General features: G+C 38.9%; 1 protein-coding gene across 1 annotated transcript; it reads left to right on the top strand.

Moving 5' to 3' along the window:
* The first annotated feature begins 3558 nt into the window (after nucleotides 1-3558).
* LOC150091563 (aquaporin-7-like) lies at nucleotides 3559-9654 on the top strand. The gene is made up of 7 exons (XM_090384577.1): nucleotides 3559-3695; nucleotides 8050-8176; nucleotides 8262-8399; nucleotides 8582-8703; nucleotides 8795-9012; nucleotides 9144-9322; nucleotides 9539-9654. The coding sequence occupies exons 1-7, from the start codon at nucleotides 3600-3602 to the stop codon at nucleotides 9580-9582; spliced, it is 924 nt and encodes a 307-aa protein (XP_090240703.1). The 5' UTR covers nucleotides 3559-3599; the 3' UTR covers nucleotides 9583-9654.
* Nucleotides 9655-22378: the final 12724 nt, after the last annotated feature.

Genomic DNA, 22378 nt, shown 5'->3' with positions numbered 1-22378 from the left:
CGAATTTTGAATTCACAAATCGAATCTGTGATGTCAGAAATTCTTTCAGTAACATCGAAAGTTGTCGTATTTGTTTATTTGAACAAATACAATAAGTTTTTATAGAACTAGATTAGGACTTATCACCACCCTGCGTAATAGAGTTGATGAAGCGTGTATGTGCGCCCGCGTCACTTAGAGAGGGAAAGGGTGTTGGTGTCATAACCGTCCTCCCCACACCGGGAGGAAAAGACTTGAGTTCGGATCCAGTCAATGATGCGAGGAATTTTATGGGCCTTTTTCACAACGTGGCTGAGTTAGTCTGTTTCGCGGAAACTAGAGTTTTTCATCCAGCAAGTCGACCACAAAACACACCCAATTTAACGAGATATTATATACGACGCAATACTGCCCAAGACTTAGGCCCTAAGCTGCTGATGCCTCTAAAACCCTACAACAACAACCAACCAAACATCATCTTCTGTACGTTCCACGATCCCTGCAGTGATTCTTTGGCAGCATTTGGAGCAAATATTTCCTGAAAATACTATAAGCCTTTTGGAGATTTCGTGTTGTCAAAATACTCTCTCTGCTTGGTCGACGTTCAACATCGGAATGTTGAAAATCTCTAAAATTCGCTGTATGGAAGTCCTGCATCAATATGTTGAATTTCTACCATCTGCAGCATTCAAGTTTAATGAACTCGTACTTATGTTGTTTATCGATTGTAAAATGACATCCCCCAACCGTCTTTTCCAGTTTCATTTATACTGGTGTGCTTGGGCTTTACTCCTGGAACAATTACATTGGCGCTTCTTTTAGTTTCCCCTTACATTTGGCAATGCAGTGTACATTAATATCCTTTCTCTACATAGCCATCCACTTTGTGGTTACATATTTCCAAAAGGTAAACTATAATTAAATGAACATAAAAGATGAATCGGAGGAGGAGTTTGCATAGAAATCGTAGGATGACTAAGACGAAACAACATCTTAATTGCTCTGCTTACAAAAAACGCTAATGAGCAAGGGACGCCGAGTGGTTTCTTCTTGCCGAGGTCAACGCTTAAGGTCATTCAAGGACATTACTCAGCAGCTTTGCTATAAATGATTACCTGTCGGCCAGTATTTCAGATGATGTGGTACGTGTTGGTCTCTTTTTAAAATGACTGAAGAAAATCTGTTGGATTCACTTGGTTTTTCGAAGCTAACATTGTGGTCGTTGTCATACGCAGTGCAGCAACAGCTACACATGTTGAGATGTTTATTATTTTTAGTTCTCCAACTGTAAAAATTACGCGAGGATTTCTTCTTCTTTAATGTTTGCTAAGAATGACATTTGCTTATCTCAAAGGAATTAAAGAATAAAGTTTAGTTGGTTTTTGTGTCTTATCTTGGATCCCACCCCGGAAGGTATCAGTACCTGAGGAACGCGAGCTTAGTAGTACAATCTGTTGTAAACTGCAAGAATGTGGTTCGATACTATACACTGCTGGACAAAATTAACAGAACACGTAGTAAATGTGGTGTAACTCGTGCAGCGTGCAATGAAACGTGACAAAATTTGATGTTGTGGTGTACCAGAGAATAACGATGAAATGAGGCGACAGCCAGAAACTTCGGACAGAAGGGACGTTTATAGGGGTTGTATTAGAATTACGAAAGGGGTCACATTACAGAAGTCGATAGAAGATGCTCGAAAATATGGTCACATGACATCAGTACGGCGTATGATCCCCTCCAACGATTAAAAGGGCCTGACAGTGGTGAGACATGCTCAATATAAGGGTGTCTATAAGATTCTATGGCAACAAATCCCATTCTTCCACTAGCACAGACCTTTGTTCACCAAATGAGCGAGTAGTTGACTCGTCCGACAGTCAAAAACCCCGATTCGATCAAAGTTCCACAGATCTTTGATCGGATCGGAGTAAAGCAGTAGTTGGATATCCTTAGTTTCAATATATTTGATGACCACTTTAAGCTCTATGAGCTCCATTTTGAGCTGTATGTGCAGTGGTGTTGTCGTGCATGAAAAGAAAATCTGGGCCGCCAGCATCCCTAAAATGTTGTACATAGGGTTCAATGATCTATTCTCGGTAACTCTGCGCAGGGGTGCGGCCGTTGATCATTATTCTGTCCCACTCGAGAACACTGCCTCAACGTAAGTGTCCCTCTCTCTGATGTTGGAGGGATGGCACCATATTTCCCGTTGCCTCCAAATGAAATAACGTCTAGAATCTGTTTGTTGACTAAAACGGGACTCATCAGAGAATAGACTGTACCCCATTTGTCAAGGGTTCAAGTCAACGAGCTCTGGAGGGGATTTGGTTTTAATGAAATACAAACCATTGGCTTCGATGCGTAGAGTGCACTTGAATTGAACCTTCTTAACACAGTCCGGTTGGGAATGTTTTCACGTGTGGCTGCAGCATCCTCAAGAGACAGTTGATGACAGGACATCGTCTTGCTGTTAGAGTCCAATAGCGTTCTGTTCAGGTTGACGTAGTCCTCGAGCCACCTTGGCCAGCTCTTCTTGTAATGTTTGCTGTTTCCTGAAAAGCTTCCATAATGCCGAGAGGACACTGCGTGACACATTACGCCAACGTGCCACCTCTGCCTGCCCCATTCCAACGGCCCGCCATCTGGAAGAGCCCAATCTTAAGGATGATGACATCCATCCTGAGTACTGGAGATGTGATTACTGTTCCACTGAGCAAGCCAAAAAAAATTGTGGTCGCAACCCCTGTTTTGATTGGCATGAATAATTTGCATAATGTGCGGTTCTGTAAGATGGTAGATCGATTTCCATTGGACACTCGTAATATTCATGCCAGGTTGACTATTACATCAAGTATTCGCCTTCGGCCACACCGTTCACAATAAAATATGCATAAAAAAAAAACATTTTGTTCTGTTAATTTTGTCGAGCAGTGTAGTATTATTACAGACTACATCAGTGTATATAAATAATTTAAATTGTTTGTCCTACGCAATCTTCAAGCGTAATTAAACTTAATAAATGTAGTTAATTAATTATATTACACGTGGCTATTATCTCGTAGTAAACATACGCTGCAGGATATCTTATGATAACGCGTAGTGTGTGATCTTTTTACATCCACACCCCTCCCCCCCTAAACTTGGGAGATGGCATGTATCCAAGCGTGCCCTTCCCGATGATGAGAGACTGATTTTTTTATTTTATTTTTTGCTTGTTCTTGTAACAGAATCCCCGAGACAACTAAATACGGTGCTGTTCTTGTATTATGTCTATTTGTGATCTACTCTGACCATGTGGTCGTTCCGGAGTATAAACAAAAAATTATTTATTTATTTTAATCATTCGCAAACCATAAAACGAACCATGTTTTGTAGCACGTTGTCAAGGTTACTCGTGGAACTCACCAATAGCGTAACGTTTATCCTACGGTATTTGTTTCCCCCTCCCCCCCCTTCAATACGCGTTCCTGCATTGGTGTTAAATGAAAAAGGAGCTGTTTCTTATTTTAGCGTTAGAGGGCGTATTTGTCACAGAGAATATAAACAACCTTTGAGAGATTGAGGATGTGCAGTACAGTTTTTGGTATCGTGTTCGCCCACAGATCATTCAGTAAAAGATGGGTACGTGTGATGGTTGTTTAGAGAAAGCTGTGATACATAAAAATGTGGTAAGAGAAGCACTTGCAGAATTTCTTGGGACTTTTATACTAACGGTAAGCTGTCTGTTTTTTTTTTCCTCACAATTTTATTCATTTAATGTCTAACTTCCTTTGATAATCACACTTTTAGAGAAACATTGTCACTGTTTTACTACGAATACAGACAGCAAATCCATGTTTGTTTGAGGTATTTAATGATAGTCTCCATGTATGTATAACCTTATTACATGGTTACTGATTCTATCTATCCAACAAAACGGTAGGACGGGGCTGTTTTTAAGCCACAACCTTTAAATAAGAGCTAATTATCGATTATTTAAAAGTATTTACAGGCATTACCCAAATCCACTTCTAATGGCCTCTTATGCATAGTTAAGGATGAATTCACTTTACCTTTTCGGCTGGAGTTGCCTCAACTTTAGATGTTTTTGCTTGTTTCTTTTCTATTACAGATCTTTTATATATTTAAAGAAATATATAAAATCTATACTGAAAGACAGTATAGCAGTTTTAGTTAACTGCACAGAACTTTTCTAACTGTACAATAGAACGTATTGTATGGTTCATCCTGTCTTTTGAAGATCAGAAGCAAACTTTTAGTTTGCTTCATTGGAGCAACTCCATCTGAATTAACGTTATGTTCTTACAAACATAACAGCGTACTACTACGTGCGCTAGCTGTTACTCGAAGCTACTAATTGAGTACTTAGTTTAGAAGCATTTGTAAACCTTTGCAGCAGGTCTAGCTGGAAACTATGCAGTGTTCTCTTCTCGAAGAATTTCTTCATAAAGGCAGAAAATACCTGCCCTTGACTTGTCTGAAGCGAATCTTAAACTTTAGTTATTTCTTAGTAACTGTAGTCGGGAACGCTGGGATGGAAACTTCAGCTAAAACCATCTGCGAGTTCTTCGGTTTTCGATAACTCGCTTGTTCCCTCATAGAACAAGTTACCTGTCTTTTTCAAGATGTTGAAAGATTGCGCTGATCAAATTACACTTCACTGGAAATAGTGCAAAGATCACTCTTAAGTAAAGCTGTAGAGCCTCACTGTAAAGGCAACTTATTGGATACTGTTGCACAACTTCGTTGAATATTTCAAATGCGCTGGAACACCCGTGCACAAGACTTCTACCAGTAGTTTACGCATTGGCCGAGATACGAATGGTTCGAATTTTTTTTGCAGAATAAATCTAGTGTTACAAAGCCTCTAATAAACTTGTACGTTGTCTCTCTGCGGTCATATTAGACAACGCCTCCATCTTTTATGGCGAGCATAGCCGCGTAGTATCGCCTTCTCTTCGAAGTGGGAATAACGAGTTCCTGTCCCGCTAGGACATCTCGGAGTGGTCATGGTGACGCATATAGTTGAATGATTCACTAACGCTAGTCGGATGTCTTATTAGAGAACAATTGGTGCAGATCCACCTGTCGCTCCATTTCCCGTATTTTCTGTTTCAATGTTCTGCCCTAGTAGTCGGTCGCGACTAGTGGCAGTATCACGAAATGCATCGGGATCTCTTCCATCTACAGCTTATATAAAGGAGCTGTCCTCAGAGTCGCTTGCCTCTTAGGCATACCAAATTTGAAGTCCTTCAAACAAACTATTGTATTATCTAAATGTTAACTTCCAGATATTGATTGGAATTTCTGGGTTGGTAGCTCACTCAGAAAAGCACATCAATTTGCTGGTTAACTGCTTTCTTTCCCTTGTTGGAGACAAGGGGAAAACTGTTCTTGATCGGGTTATCAGCAATGATTCATGTATCGAGAATACTCGCGTTAAGCGACCTTTAGGTGGCAATGATCATACTGATGCGGATTTCAAAGGAATAAGTGAAATAAAATTTATTTCTTCGCAAAGAGTAATTATAATGCCATTCCACTTCAATTTAGGTGGGTCAACCTGTGTCATTAAATCCAAATAAGTGAAAAGCGTTTCAGGTGTGCAACCAAGTTACCTCAAGGGTTCGGAACGCTAAGGCTGATTTTGGAAAGTGCTGAAAATGCCAAGCTGCAAGAATTTTCTAATTTAACGCTAAAAAAGAATTACTTTGGTCCACTGGGTGTTAATAGTATGATTAATGACATTTGCCACAATTCTTAGCAAACCTATTTTCATCTTTTCACCCATTAACTTCTGAGTTAATAGCAAGTGAAGAATTGCTGAAATACAACTCTAATTAAATTACTTACAACAAAATTAGGAATTTTACTGCGACTAAAAGAACCGATCACGTGGGGTAGATGGAATCGGCAGCTTTCGTAAGAAGCTGCAAAACAAATAGCTAATGATTTGGCAATAACGACAGCATCCTTAGATTCAGGACAATGCCACACCCGTAGCACAGTTCATAGATTTGCCAACACCAGGTTGAACAAGTTCTATAAAAATTCCTCAAATCGAAGGGATTGGAACTCCGTTTAATGTCGCAGAGTTAGTTGGTCTCAGGCGAAGGTAGCATGGTTTTTCTTCTGGAAACTGGATTTTCCAGCAAATAGTGCAGAACAAACGAAATGTAGTGTATAGGCCGCAATATTAGCTGATGCACATGAAACCATTCAGGATAAGTATCCATACTTCGTGCAAATATCTTGTTCACAAGAGTGGTACCAAGGATAGGTGGATAAGTGTAGACTGTCCATTCTATTCACAGAATGGTTTCATTAAAGTAATGAAATCCTTTTGATAGGATTCATAAGGTAATCTCGGACGGGCATGTTAAAGGAGACTGTCTGGCTAAATCTTAACCGCTACGGTTGTAGCAAGGAATCAGATACAAAAATTGATCTGCTTAGATTTCAATGAACTTTGATACAGTATCATAAAATATTGTGGCATTAGGAATTCCTATGGCTGGGTGGTAGGATTAGTTGCTCTTCATGGACTAATGTGATAAGTGAGATTAATGCTGGCCCATTTTCTTCACAATTTAATGATATTGAAGAATCAACCATGTTTAGCTCGAGTTTGAAAAAACCTCGAGTGGTTAATGACGGTAATCAGGGTAGGCGGTTTCAACAGGATCTAGGATCGAAATAAAACTTCCTAGTGTTGTAGAGAAGGAACATTTGAATAAATCCAAGGTAGGTTTGGACAAATTGGAAAGAACCGCCAAATTTTGGGTATGGCTGTTAGGCTTTGTTTCCTTGCGTTCTATTTCCAATACTAATACTTAAGATGATGCCTTTCCACCAAGGCATCTTCATTTGCCTCAAACGAAGACATCCCTGTGGCCCTTTATCTTTTTCGGCATGACTAATTGTACCGCTCCTTGTTTTACAACTCAATGTAGTACTTTTATAAAGAAGAAACAAAGTACTTGGAGGTGTTCATGGGAACAATTACCTAATACTCTACTCCATATTAAAGAGTAGCTCTTAAGAAAAATCCCTTTCAAAACATAGGAAGCTGGAACCGGACTTCGGAAAAACCGCTTTTTGTTTTGAATAAATTCGTTACTACTGATGAAAAGACATTTGTATTCGTGATATTAACATCGGCAATTTTACCGAACTGAAAATTCTAATGTAATTTTATGAATGCAAAATGAAATTCTTAGTGAATCGAATTTGATTAAGCCGCGTGATAACTGGTGTGGATACTTCAATATCATGAATAAAGTTCTTAAAAGGTCTATTCGTAAGTCGAATCAAGATGTAGATAATTGTATTACCAGGCCCGCACTATTCGGCAACTGAAGAGTTGCCGAGTCAAGACATGCGACAGGAAAAATAATCCAAATGATAGCGATATTAAACGAAACATTGTGAGAAAATGTAGTGGATCACTTGGAGCGTCGTTCTTTGCAGTGGTATGGGCATGTCCAACGGATACCCCAGGAGTTTCAGTTGATCGCCGCCGGTAAGACAAGAGGGAAGCTGCCTCGAATTTAAGTGTTCTGTGGGCCAGAGGGTTGTACGACGTTTCTTGGGATGACAGTTCACAATGAATCATTTGTATTGTCTAGAAACATTTGCCTTAAACTAACACTTAAGAGCAATTGAACATTCATTGAAACTCCAAGGTCGCAGACTATTCTACATAAGTTTGGCAACTACAGAAAGTTATCCAGCAAACTTAAGAGAAAGTTGCTAGTGGAACTAGTATTTAGGAGCTGCTGTATGTAAGATGGACTGTATCTTGCAGACTGCATGATGCTTCAATTTTCTGAAAGTATTGAGTACTCATGCTAAGGGCTCCCTGTAATAGCCATGCATTTGTTAATACCAACTCCCCGCATCGTTAGCTGGACAGCAAGTCTTTCATGCTCTTGCTGAATTTCTTGAGTGGATCAAAGTATCCACACTTTATTCGTTTTGAGAATACTTTTTTGCAAATAAAGTATAAAATTAAGTACTTTATTCATTACACTATAACAGGAATATTGTCTTTAATTTATTTTCCAGCTAATTGGAGATGCTTCTATCGCTGCAGTCATTTTCGCAGATTCTCCCAAAACTGTCCTAGTTGCTGTTCCAGCTGCATGGGGATTGGCGTTACTGATGGCAATTTCAGTTGTGGGAGGAGTGTCTGGTAAGCATTAGTCACTTTAGTTTTCTGTTTTAAAACGTCACTCAATTCTTTTTACCACTTATACTCGTCTTTACCATTTATGAAGGTGGTCACGTGAATCCAGCCGTCACCCTGGCCTTGGCTACTGTTGGCAAATGTAAATGGAAAAAGGTGCTGCCATACTTCCTTGCTCAGTACTTGGGAGCTTTCGTTGCTTCTTGCATCCTCTACGCAGTTTACTCAAGTAAGTGTTGAAGATTAATAAAAATCTACCTGGGATGGGATGACGTAATGTAGTCAGTTAATGCATTTATTTTAACGGCAGGTCAGTTTTTCACTGGGTACTTCATCCCAAAAGCGCTATCGCCAAAATTATTTTGCGTCATAACTAGATTCTTCTCTCAAGCTTGTTTTTTTCCTTTTCAGATTCCTTTGGATTGTACGAAGTTGCACAGCAGCTGAACAGTCTGAATGAAACTCGCACCGCCAATGTATTTGCAACCTATCCTCAGGCTCATGTATCTACGAACTTGGGATTGCTCGACCAGGTACGAAAGAACTAACAATAAATCTTTAGTTTTGAGCTTTCTTTAAATAATCCACCTCAAATTAAGATTTAATGAACCTTAATTTAATTAGGTGATTGGAACCATGCTTCTCCTGATAGCTATATGTGGAGCCATTGATCCAAATAACGGGTTTACATCCAATGGTTTGTGCCCCTTCGTCATCGGCTTCTCTCTGACCGGTATCATGTATGCTTTTGGATACAATTGCCAAGCCGCGTTGAATCCGGCCCGTGACTTCGGACCTCGTGTCTTCACAGCTATTGCTGGATGGGGCCTTCAAGTCTTTAAGTAAGTTACACTTAGTTGACTTAAGACTTTTTTTATATTTTCATAGCCATAATACATTCTTGAAATATGTATACTTGGTGACTTTCCTACTTAAGTCAACTTACCACAAAATATCTGATTCTCTTCTTCAGGACACGAAACTTCAACTGGTTCTGGGTACCCATTGTGGGACCACATCTAGGAGGAATCCTAGGAGCATGGATCTATAAGGTTTTCATTGAGTTACACTGGCCAGAACAAAGTTATGACTTGTCGACATCCGTAAAAAGAAAGGGTGAGGACGAAGATATTCACGTGGTATCTCGGAAAGGTAAACCTCAATCTGATTTCTTAGATTTTGCGTTCATTTCCTAAGATAATGCTGTAAAGTTTAATGCTAACTAACCTAGCTTAAGTTATTTCATCTAACAATGTGGAGATAAATGATACAAGGAGGGTTCGTAACTTTTATTTTTGGGAGCGAAATTATTTCAACTGAAATATGAACTTGTATTCTGTTTTGTATATAACCACTTTCTCTTTGCAGGTTACAACCAGAATGGACACACTGCAAGTACAGCCATGCCGTAAAACTGTTACAGTATTTTTATACTAACAAGTTCCCATTTGTATATATTTCTGTTGTGAATAAAACTTTTTCCCAAGAAGTGCATTTGATCTTGTGTCTACAATACCACGTGATAATTTAAAGAAGTTTTTCAAGTGCTTGTTAAATTCGCTGTTCACTCAATTAACTAGATTGACGTTTCCAAATTTTTTGGCTAGCTAGTTGCATGTGCGGACCTTCCCTCAGTCGTAAGAGTGCAGGAGATTAATCGCTATCTCATCCTTGAAGATATCATCTACAGGTGTTTATGCTCTACAGGAGCAAATAGCAAAATCATCGTGTTTTCCCACTAGTTGTTTACATCATCTAAAGCTAGCCTTATTCCGTTGAGTACGTCCACCATGCGTGATGGTGGAATTTCATTGCGAAAGTGAAGTTATTTACTGTTCTGCTTTGTTCATTTGTAGCGTACACGCTTTAATTGCGAATGAACCCAAGTAGAACGGAAGGGGTGGTGAATTGCTACGAAAACAAATGACGTGTAAGAATACAATAACTGTACTTAATGCCTCACCGACAGAGTGAGCTGTCAGCTATCCAATCTGCTCTACTTCTAGTGGTAGAAGATGCGAACTTTTTTATCTTAAATTTAGTTTTTAAACTAAACTTCAATTTGAATTAACAGTTGGCGATCTGGGACTGTCCAAATCTCTGGACTTGCCGAAAAACTTTACCTCTGCTTTAAAACCATTTGTCAATGGTGGACTGACCATTTAACTTTAATGGTTAATTCCCTTTTCTGAATATGTAACTTCTGTATAATTTAGCAGTTCAGTGGTTAACTATTTCAAGTTATATCTAAATGGTTTCTCCCATTTTGAAAACTAAAATTCTAAACAAATCGCTCGATAATTTAACCTGAAATGCCTTTCATGTTTAGGTCTTTTTCTACCTACAGGCATAGGTGGTAGATGACTTTCATCAACCGGTGAAATACCACCACTTTGCTTATTGGAGGCTTGAAGTGGTGAAACCCATGTTTAACCTCTAGAGCGAAGTTTCCGGATTCCCCCCCCCCCATACTTCTCCTTCAACCCATGCACGGTACTAAGTACTATAGGTTTTGATACCTTTCGTGTTTGGGGTTTTCATAAAAAAAATCACGACGGCGGAGTTGAACTGACATTCCACTTTTTTTAAATGACCATTTATGTAATAGTTGTCAGATCTACTGGTGCAAAGTAGTTTTCTCTCTAAAGATCTTTTCCAAAAGAAGATTCTTGATCATTGTGCCATTTCTACGGATTCTTGTTTACGATTTTTGCCCAAGTGACTGAATCTCGTAATCGGTGGATAGGCTCACCATCCGAGAATGTCCTTTGTCTTCGGATGCAGTAAAGCTGACCTTTCCACTTGAATGTCTGGTGTTCAACTTCCATGTGCTACTTCAGCAAGGAGCTGAATAAAAACAGTGGTCTGCAATATGTTTGGGAACCTATTAAGAAGTGAAGTAAACATAGGAAAGAATACAGTGGGCTTTGTAAAACTCAATTTTAACATTCATAATGAGTAAGTGTTTGTTAGTTATTTGTATTGAATTCTTTTGATGCCATCTCCTAGTGGAGGTTGGCTTTCACCAAGTTATACGCCTGTCTTGTGCCGCATGAAAAAACCCTCAGCTAAATCTGCCAGTCCAGTTTTTTTTTTCTTTCAACTATGAAAGTTTCCTCCTTCCCTCTATTGTTATTTGAAGCAATTTATTTCTTTCTAATGATATCTCCAGATAGGCAGTTTTCCTTGTTCACTAAACTTAACAATTCACGTTTTTTGTTCTTGCTTGTGATTGTCTAACAAAAATATTTTTCGTATGCGTCTGTAGCTCCACATTTCGAAGGCCTCTATTTCGTTCATGCTTGATGTTTTCAGAGTCCAACAATTCACGTTTTGTTCTTGCTGTTTTCAATGCTGGTAATTGTCTAACCAAAATATTTTTCGGATCTGTAGATTCACATTTCGAAGGCCTCTATTTTGTTCATGCTTGATGTTTTCGGCGTCCAAGTTTAAACTCTGTATAATAGAATGGACCACACGTAGCACCAAACACAGCATTGTTCTATTTTGTAAAGAAATTTCTTGCAACCTCTATTCTTGCTTTTTTATTGGAGCTCCATTCAATAATAGCTGGACTCGACTTATTGGAGATTTACTCGGTTATGTATTTGATCTTGTTGACACTGATTCTTAAACCCATATCATTACTTTTGTTAGTGCAAAAGCAATTGGTCTATTTTCTGCGAATATAGGGGTATTGTATGTTATTTATCAGCTGAGCATTTATTTTAATTCCTTTTTCTCACAATGCATTTTGGAAACAATTTTCAGAATATTGTTAAACATGTGTTATTGTTAGGCGGCTCCTAGAACGTTAGTTCAAATCCGCCTCGTATTACTGTAGGTTCTAACAGACTGTATAAACTAGGCCGGACTCAAGAGTAGTGTTATGTGCTGGCCTCTTGGCTACCTGGAAGCAGCGATCAGCGGGAAGGCTGCTTCTAGATCCTTGTCCACACCATGTGGGACAGTTAAAGTGGAGGGAACACCTTGGATCTCAGTTTGAGACAAGGTGAAAAAATCTCTGGGGGCAATCTCCTGAGATTACAAAATTAAATAAAACTCGCCAACTGTAACTACGAACACCATGTCAATCCCAGTTAATTAGCCAAAGTCAATCCAGTTAACTGTGATAGCTTTTAACTGCATTTGATCAAAGAAAAAGCATACATTTTCTTTGATCAAATGCAGCTTTAGCAAAGGTTTTTAATAGCGGAAGTTTCTCGTTCCACCAAGAGATGAAACTGCTATCCAGGGATCGCATTCACCAGGAGACCACTAATTATTGATTGCGCACTATCATAAATATTACATTCACACAAAATGTGAAATCTGTTCCTTGACTCCAAAAACACAACCCAGTATTTGTTAATCCTAGTGCAAATAGTTTCTCATTCAATGAGCCATGACCTGTTATTATATATAGCAACTCCAATCCAGGCTTAAACCATTCAGCTACCCTCTTATCTAGGAGACGCGTCGCAGTTCCAGTGTCCCAACTCGTCTGCCAGAGGTTAATTATCCCTTTACCCACCTTTTAATATCTGCCTTAGTATCAATTGTAATGTTATGAAAAGTAGCGCGAATCTTCTTAATCCGATAACATAGTCCTTTGTACATCAGGAACAAGTCCAAAGGAATATTGCAGGCCAATAGCTGAATTGCTGCAGTAGATACAGTCCTACACTCTCAACATGCCGAGAAGCATTGATCTTTGTACAGAGTTGAGTTTGCTTGGAACTTCACCAACACAGCTCGATGAAATCAAGCGTCCGCTGCATATGTTGTCATGGGGAGAAATACTGCCTTATAATAATGAGAACGCTGCGGGATAAACCCCAGTCAGACTTTGAAATACGAATAACAGCAGCAGAGAACATTTTCGCTTTAGCTCCTAAATATGTTAATGTGCGAAAAATGAATTTTTAATTTGATTAAAGAGGCCTGCGCGCTCTGAATTCATTACTATTAAAATTACTATAACTCAGAGCGAAAACGGATACAAAATAGATTGTGACAAGTTTAATAATAGGAAATATATTAGATACAAACAAAAAGCTTTCGGTTGTTGTCAACCTTCCTCAGTTAAGAATGGGGCGTGTACTGCTTGTGCGTGATTAATTGTTGGATGTTGAAGTCTGGGGCTGTGATGCATGCGGACGTTGCCACCGTTTGTCAATAGTCAGGATTGCAGTTTCGATGATAGGGTGGACTCGACATCCATTGTTGACTGAGGTATTGGAGCATTTGATGTTCAAAGACCCCAACCAGGGGCGTCGTCGATAGTGGCAGGACCTATCCACAATCACCAAAGTGATTTCCAAAGTTCACTAAAGCATCCTCTGCTGACTTTCCGTATGGGTTATTTGAAAGCTTTTTGTTTGTATCTAATGTATATTTCCTATTATTAGACTTGTCACAATCTATTTTGTTTTCGCTCTGGGTTACAGTAATTTTGATAATGAGAATTTATAATCTATTCCTAGATATTTAGCTTCAGATGTCATTGGTAGCTGAATACCATTAAACTTTATTTGTGGAGATCGACCAGGGTCCAATTTGCTTTTAAAAAGCATTTTTAATTTTATAAGGATTAACAGTTAACTTAGTTTCGTGCCCAGAGATGCAAATCAGTCAATACAATATCAGCATTATGTTCAAGACTATTCCTAGCCATTATAATTGTAAAGTCATCGGCAAAAGCTATTGTCCTACAGTTTGAAAAAGAGCGAGCTAACTAATTTTGCAAGACAAGGTTCCATATGAAAGGACCAAAGACTGAACCTTGGGGACAACCGCGATAAACCTGCTTTTTAATAGAAAAGGTTTTAGTTTTAACGATTACGTATCTGTCACTAAAATAACTTCCAAACAATTTACATAATTCTTGAGAACAGCTATCCTCAACTGAGCAAGAGCAGCCCCACACCATACTGAGTTAAGTCACCCTGAAAATCCACAAAAATGGCCAATTCATACTTTGAAGCAGAACTCTCGATGTGTGTGTTCGAAAGTCCACTAAAGCATCCTCTGCTGACTTTCCGTATGGTTTATTTGAAATCATTCCACGCTGCTCTATTAACTGCATAATGTGCAGAACCAACTTTTCCAGCAATTTGCCAAGGTTCGCTAGAGAGGCTATTGGCCGGTAGGATCCATGATCTGAGAGGGGCTTACCAGGCTTTTGATTAGCTTCAATAAAGCTACCTTCCAATCTGGTGGAAAATATCCTTCTGCAAGACATTTATGTAGTAGTAACAACTGCGGAAACAAATTATAATCATTCTCTGTCAAATCATATCCTGGACATTTCTTAAAATTTAATTTTCAAATTATACATGTTAATTGTAAATAGCTCCGTAGTTATCTGAGTTACATGTAAAGAATTCTCTTCTTTCTGAAGTATCTTCCAATTGAGGTATCTTCCAAGGAATCACCTTGTGGGAATATTTATCAATTATAGCTTAAATGGAATCGATCCACCCTATTGTTTCTGTCGAAATTGTACGCACTGTATTAAAAACATCCGAATTGTGTAGTTTCTCTTGTAATTTTATACAACAGTCCCCATGGATTCGAGTTCCCCGACTCTTGGACGAATTGTTATTGCTCTTTTGTAATCATTTTCAGTGCTATGTAATCTAGCAACCTCACTGAGAGACCGGTGTCGATGCCGCTGAAATTGCCTCCTACCACGATGGACCGATCTACGTTGCAACACAAAATCTTGTGACCACCATGGACATGATTTAGTAGCACTTATCTTTTTTCTAATAGACTTATAGGCTGGCGCATAATGGCATTTAGCTGCCGTTGCGCCGTAAAACATTCAACAACTTATAGGCCGCCTTTGTAATAGAATCTTGAATATACCTAACTACAACCGATGCAGGTAGGTTTATTAATTATTGTTGCTTATTCGTTGGAAAATCCATGCAGACAGAATCCTCAAACATTGACCAATTCATTGTTTTAAGTGAAAATCTAATTAGTTCAGGAATTCGATTCTGTACATTCTGGGATGGCTGTACACTATCAACGTAGAATGAAATAGACCGGTGATCACTAGAAGTCCAGTCAGAAAATATTTGTACGCCAGTCGTACAAACAGTTCAGTAACCCAGCTCTTGTAATAGTTATATCGATATTAGATTCTCCCATTGCTCCACTAAACGTTGATAGCTGATTGGGCTTATTTACCACATATAAATTATGACTTTAAATAAGATCTTCCAACATCAAATCCCTCGTATCAGTTATTGAACTATGCCAAATGCTAGATTTGGAATTAGCATCAGTTGTTATAATTACATTGTGGTTTTAATATTACTAAAGCATGCTCCAAATAGTCTAGAAAATTATTGAAGTCCATGAAAGGAGAGCAATACGCAGATATGAGATAAAATCGAATTGACACCGCAGCAATCATTACACAAATAGCATATAAATTACAAACCTTGTACAATCACTACATCCAATTCTCTATTAAAGATTACAATACCCGTCTTAGGCTCATCTAGCACGGAGTGTATTACTCTTGAATATAAGAGATATTCTAGATTTCTGATCAGGCTGAATTATAGCCCAATACAGTTCTTGGATTGATACCACATCCACTTGCTTTTCTTCAGCTATTTGTCTAATCTCGTCTGCTACCAATTTTGAACGTTGACCATTTATTTGCAATACCTTATTTGATTATTGTTTACATTACCAATTTGCATAAAATCTGACAGAAACAAATTCATCGTGACCTAGATTGACGGTATCAGCAATTCTAATCGTATCCTGTACTAGTTAGAGTGCTCGCAAATACTCAGGACATCTATGACCGAATGATTTGACTCCCTTTTCTTTCTTTGACAGTTAATGCAGCAAGGGTCCTGGTCTTTATTTGGACATTCTGCTGCAACAAACACTTCCTAGTAAATTTCACAAATCTCAGTTTTAATATCAGTGATGTCCATTTTCTCTTAGTCTGCCAAACCCCATGTACCTTTTCTGACAGAATCGCAGTTATCGGTTGATTCAACTACTGATCATCTGTTGCCAAATTTATGCACTGTTTGATTTTTTTTTTTTTTTTTTTTTTGCCTCAAAGGTGGTACTTGCGCATATATCTGTTGCGATATTCCCTGTCAGAGACTTGGTAATTTGGAATCTCTTCTTTCCGATCTCTGGTTAAAATCTCTCTACCTCATTGTGTCAAATTCATCTGTTGTCTCTACCGTTCTTCCAACTCCACTAATCACGTGGAACTCTGACTTGCTCTCTTTGCAACTTGACTTACTCCAGTCCAACTTTCGTAACAGTGAGGTAAATTTCCTTGGTTATTTTAATGCTCAACTCCAGCTGGTTTCTGTTTTGTAGTCACACCGACCCAGCTGGTCGAGATGCCGAGGATTTTGAAATTACTAATGACCTTGCACGGATTGTTCATTTACATACAAGAATACCGGACAATCCTAACCATACAGCCAACACGCTTGATCTTTTTCTCACAAACAACCCTTCTAAGTACAAGGTCGAAGTGAATGGTCCTTTCGGCGTCTCAGATCACAACTTGGTGATTGTCGCTTCTCCAATGGAGCCTTTATCTCATGGCTGTTCCTAACCTCGTGTTTGGCATTACAAGGATGCAAAATGCGATGACCTGCGATCTTTATTTTCTTTCTTTGCTTGATCGGATTACTGTATCAAAACTTCCGATGTCAACGTTTGGTGAGATCGTGTCAGTGAAATTATTCTTTTAGAAATTGAATCCCTTATTCCACTTTAAAATCTCGTCCTTTATCTAAACCTTGGTTTATCAATAAATATGATAAGGCTGTTCAAGAGAAGAATGTTGCATATCATAATTGGCTTGTTTTCGAATTCTTCAGCTTTATTTTCTGTCTACGCCAAAGCTCGCAACAACTGTTAAGCAGTTATTAATCAGTCCAAACTAGATTTTGAACAGTCTGAGTAGAAAACTTGCTTCTTGCCCTAATGGTGGCCAAGCGGTCTCGTCCCTTGCCAAAGGATTTGGCCGCAACTTTTGCCCATCTCTGCTCCCACCAGAACCATCTGGTGGGAGCAGATGTCAAAACATCTGGTTTTGAGAGATGGTTCTGTTGTCACTTCAGTCAAGGATAAAGCTGACCTGCTAGCATCCCATTTTTCTTCAAACTCATGTATTAATGATCTTGGTAAAACATCTCCCACCAATTCCCAACACGCTCCATTCAATGCCTCCTGCGGTCTTCCGTTGACGAAACTTGATGCTGAGAAAGCTCCAGGTCCTGATGGTATTTCTCCACATGTTCTTAAAACCTGTGCTCTTGAAAACCTTAAACCCCTACTCCTGTTCTTTGCCGCATTTTGTCACTTTCTTATTCCAAAGGTGTTTTTCCTTCTGCTTGGAAGCAGAAGGAAATATCCAGAGAGTTCCTAAAAAAGGGTGACAAATCCCTCCCATCCAATGATCGTCCCATTGCAATTACTTCTGATCTTTCTAAAGTAATGGAGAAATCAATTAACCGCCAACTCTTACACTACCTAGAAACCTTCCGTCTGATCAACGATCGCCAGTATGGATTCCGTCAGTGTCGATCCACTGATGATATTCTCGCTTACGTTACCCATTTATGGACTAATTCAATGGAAAAGTTTGGTGAAACACAAGCAGTTGCTCTTGACATCTCAAAGGCTTTCGATCGTGTTTGGCATAAAGGTGTTCTAAACGAGCTTCTATCTTATGGTTTGCCAACTGTTTTTTGTAATTGGTGATCCAGTTTTCTCACTGAGGGTGATGTCCCCGAAGTTTCAGTTATTTTCCTCTTGTACAAATATAATGACCTTCTTCCATTGACTGGAAATCCTATCCATAGTTTTGCCGATGACAGCACATTGCATTCCACGTTCCAGTTTGAGAAACCTTGCCCTGCACAAACAGCTTAAATTTCTCGAATATCCGCTTCCAATTCCTTAAATGCCTATCTCCAGTGGGGAAAAGACAATTCAGTTGATTTCGATCCTTCTAAAACTTGGTGTTGTCTTATATCTCGCCAAAACAATTCTTCTGCTCCTATGCTTATCGTTGGTGACACTCCAATTTCTAGGCAAAATGATATATCTCTTTTGGGGATTTCCCTAACTTCTAATCTCTCTCTCTTGGCACAAGCACATTACAAATATTGCTTCCTCTGCATATAAAAAACTTGGTTTTCTCTTTCGCTCTCGGCGTTAATCTTCTTCCAAACAGTTGTTCACTTTGTGCAAATCTGCCCTACCATGAAATATTGTGATACATCTATGGAGCAGATGAACACTCTCTTCCGGTGGTGTTCTTTACATTTTTGTAACAACACCCTTTATACCCAGGAGAGCTCTGCTGCCTCTTCAGCTTCGGAAACTGAATTGGGTGTCAGATTACTGATTCACATTTTTTGTAAGTCCTGTTTTGGATTAGCAGCAGCGGCTTCAAATAATTTATTTGATTTCTTTATTGTAAATTTGAGTAAATTGTTTTCACAGGATCAAAAAGATGATAGGATAAATTCGAATTATTCGTACACATAATGAAAGAACGCTACTTAAGTTATTTACATATAACTGCATGAGTTTAATATCAAATTTTATACTGATAAAAACGGTTTGTTGCTCAAGAAATTGAAATGAGACGTCCTGTGAAAGTATAGGAACAATTAATTAAACTTTAGGGGAGTGTCTAAAGTCGATGTTAATTTACAATTTTTTTTTTCTTGGGAAGAACTTAATGTAAGTAAAAAGTACTACTAAGATGAAATTTTAGTATACGCGAATGCTTTGCTACGACCATCAGTGGACTGTAAATATGGGACCCAGTCAATCCAACAATAGTGATTATGAAACCTTCATGATCAGGGGGGTATCGTGGTAAAGAATGGAATTTTTATATATTTAAAGTGAAATTGGAACTGAGTTATGCCAAGTGATACCAGAAGGTTGGATTTCAACCGCGATGATCGTGCACATGTCTCCATTCCACCAGAATTCTTATCGGGTCAAATTTCATAAAGACCCTTACAGCGTCCTCTGAAAAAGTATACGACACCAATCCGAAGGTAGTTAGCAATACGATACGTTACAATGATCCGATACTACAAGAAAGTTGGTATGTAATTTTCAAAACGTGGCATCAAGACTCAGCTGGAATGAACAACGTAACTCTTTCATTAAAGAACAAATTTTTCTTCAATGCGTAATTTAAGTACTTCGATCTTCTGATTCGCGTATCTTATACAATTTTGAACTTATTCAAGTTGTAATATTATCAATTGATTGAACAACCCAAGCACACTATATATCATGTATACACACGAAAGCTCCTTTTTCTGTAAAAAAAAATCTGGTTCGACTGGAACAGTACCATCAACACTGGACTACTGTGCACTGGAAAAAAAAAATCGTGTCTGACGATCTTTTTCCAGTGCACAGTAGTTCACAGGTCTGACGAGACTCGATTTATGCTTTTTTGCAGGAATAGTATGGTGAAATTGTGCCGTGGACCTCACGAAGCCATTCATCCGGACCATCTCCTGTCCACCACTCAAGGGGCTAGAGGTGGTATCATGATGTGGGGTATGCTCTGTTGGTACGGGATAAGTCTGCTTATACCATTAGATGGTATTAACGTCGATGAATATTTTTCTGTCGTATTAGATCAATTTAACCCTTTAATGCTTCATATTTATCCGGATTGCAATGTCTTTTTTTTCGAAAAGACAACGTAAGTATCCACCATGCAGAAATTGCATGGTGGATACACTGAATTGCGACAACCCCAACCATATGAACTATGTCACATAGTTCGCAGTATAAAAAGCCGAACAGCTTTCTATGCTAGAGCAGGGGTAATTTGCATTTGGTCGTACAAATCAAAGTGACAAAGTAGAATTACGGGATGTACTAAAGATATCACGAAGTCTCAAAAGGGCACGATTGTGGGAGAACATGAGTCGGGTGCTTCCATATCGGAGATATCTTGTCTGTTGCTCGGGCCAACTATGGTTAATATGTACAAATAACGGTGCCAAACGGGTCAAACCCCCTCTCTCCTGCCAACAGAACTCGAAAGGATTATGTAAGGCGGATGTTCGTGGTGAGCCAAGGATGCAGCGCGTTGTAGGGCTCAACGGAAGGTCACTGTGTGACAGTTGGCATCACAATACAATATGGTGAATGCAAGAAAAATAGGCTCCGGGTGCCAAGCGTTTCCATGGCCAAATGATTATTGTGCGTATATCGAGCGTTTTTCTTCCAAGTGACTAAATTTTCCTTAGTTTTCTCTTGCAGTTATTAAAATTTTCTGTTAAGTAGCTCTAGTTTCTTATAAGAAATAAGAAGAGAGCCCAGAAGAAGGAAATCACCTTTTTCTTTAATTTAGATAGATTTACTAACTCTACGCTTGGCCACAAAGCGGCACTGCTCCTGCCCCCCCGTGGGGGGGCCGGTAACCTGGGCGGTAAGGAGCCATTATGGATAAAAATAATTATCCACCGTTAGAGCCTTCGAGCTCAAGAACAGACAATTATATTAATCATGACCCCAATCACGACTTAGAAAATGATCATCCAAAGAGCCTAATCAGATGGAGCAACCCTGCCCATCCTTTTTAATTTTCCATTCCCTCTAGTCAGCCAATGAGCAAACTGTCTCCCTTCGTAATACAAAAACATCTCGAAGGTACTGCAGGATCTCCTAAGACTGTCAAGAGATTGCAATCAGGAGACCTGCTAGTGGAAACTACAAACCACAGGCATTCGGAGAAACTCTTACAGTTAACAAACTTTGAGGGCATTCCGGTAAAAATATCTCACGCAACCCTAAATTCATCTTAGGGTGTCATATCCAGTTGGAACCTGCTAAGTGTCACAGAGGAAGAAATTACCCAAGAGCTGCAGGGACAAAATGTAATTCAAACCAAACGTATAATGACTAAAAAAGATAATCAACTTATCCCAACCAGAAACATTATTCTCACGTTCAATACGCCCAACTTACCCTCCTCTGTAAAAGCAGGTTATTTACTTTGCCGTATCCGCCCGTACATTCCCAATCATTCAAGATGTTTTAAATGTCAAAAGAATGGCCACTCACAAACTGTATGCAGAGGAGTTCCTGTCTGCCCCAACTGTGCTTCCTCGGACCACATACAAAGTGACTGTACGACTACAAAAATGACCTGTCCAAATTGCAAAGGTGATCATCCTGCCTATTCTAGAACTTGTGAAAAATGGAAAACTGAGAAACAAATAGTAAAATACAAAGTTGAGAACAAAGTCAGTTACCCAGAAGCGAGAAGACTAGTGGGACCTGCTATGAATAAAAATATTTCCTATGCTAATGTAGTTAAAAAATACCAAACAGTCTCTACTCAAACTAATGTCACAGTTCCTACTAATAATTCAATTTCAGATTGGGCTAGAACTGTCCTCTCTGAGGAGAAACCAAATATACGTAAACAACAACCCAAACTCTCAGACCAAGCAAATAATACTCCTCTTACAATACCAGCGAGCGGAATCTCCTCCTGCAATGAGTGCTACCACACCATGTATTACAAATTCAAATATAATGAAGAATATTCGAGACACAACCATGGACACAGATGGCACATCTATACAGGAAGATCCCCTTTTAGAAATCCATGCCGAAGAAGAAGAAATGGACACTGGTCGGCCAGTCTTCTATAAAAAAGACAAACAGAAATTGGAACGCCATAAACCTTTCAAAAAGCAGTCAGAATCAGCTCCATCAACTAAACACAAATAATTCCTTTTATTTTTCAATGGAACTGCAGAGGCTTTCGTTGCAATACAGACGATATCCAAGATCTAATTAATCGATTTTCTTCAGTTGCCCTTTGTCTACAGGAAACTTACTTAACTTTGCAAATTTCTCCTTCGATAAAGAGCTATTGCCTTTATCGAAGGGATCGTAATACAACAAATGCTGCCCATGGTGGTGTAGCAATCCTGATAAATTCAAAGATCCCAACTAAACGTATTCCACTTCAAACTGAAATAGAAGCTGTTGTTGTGCGTTTAACGCTCCGTATTGAAATAACATTAGTATCAATCTACTTACAGCAAACCGTACCTACTGTTTAAAAGATCTTGAAGATCTCCTTATACAGATACCTCCACCTCTCTGTATGTTAGGGGACTTCAACGGGCACCACCCCTT

Source organism: Mastigoproctus giganteus, chromosome 1 (genome assembly GCF_048544385.1).
Source record: "Mastigoproctus giganteus isolate SK-2022 chromosome 1, ASM4854438v1, whole genome shotgun sequence".
Lineage (NCBI taxonomy): Eukaryota > Metazoa > Arthropoda > Arachnida > Uropygi > Thelyphonidae > Mastigoproctus > Mastigoproctus giganteus.
The sequence above is the reverse complement of the archived record's forward strand: the minus strand, read 5'-3'. Positions and strand labels throughout refer to the sequence as shown.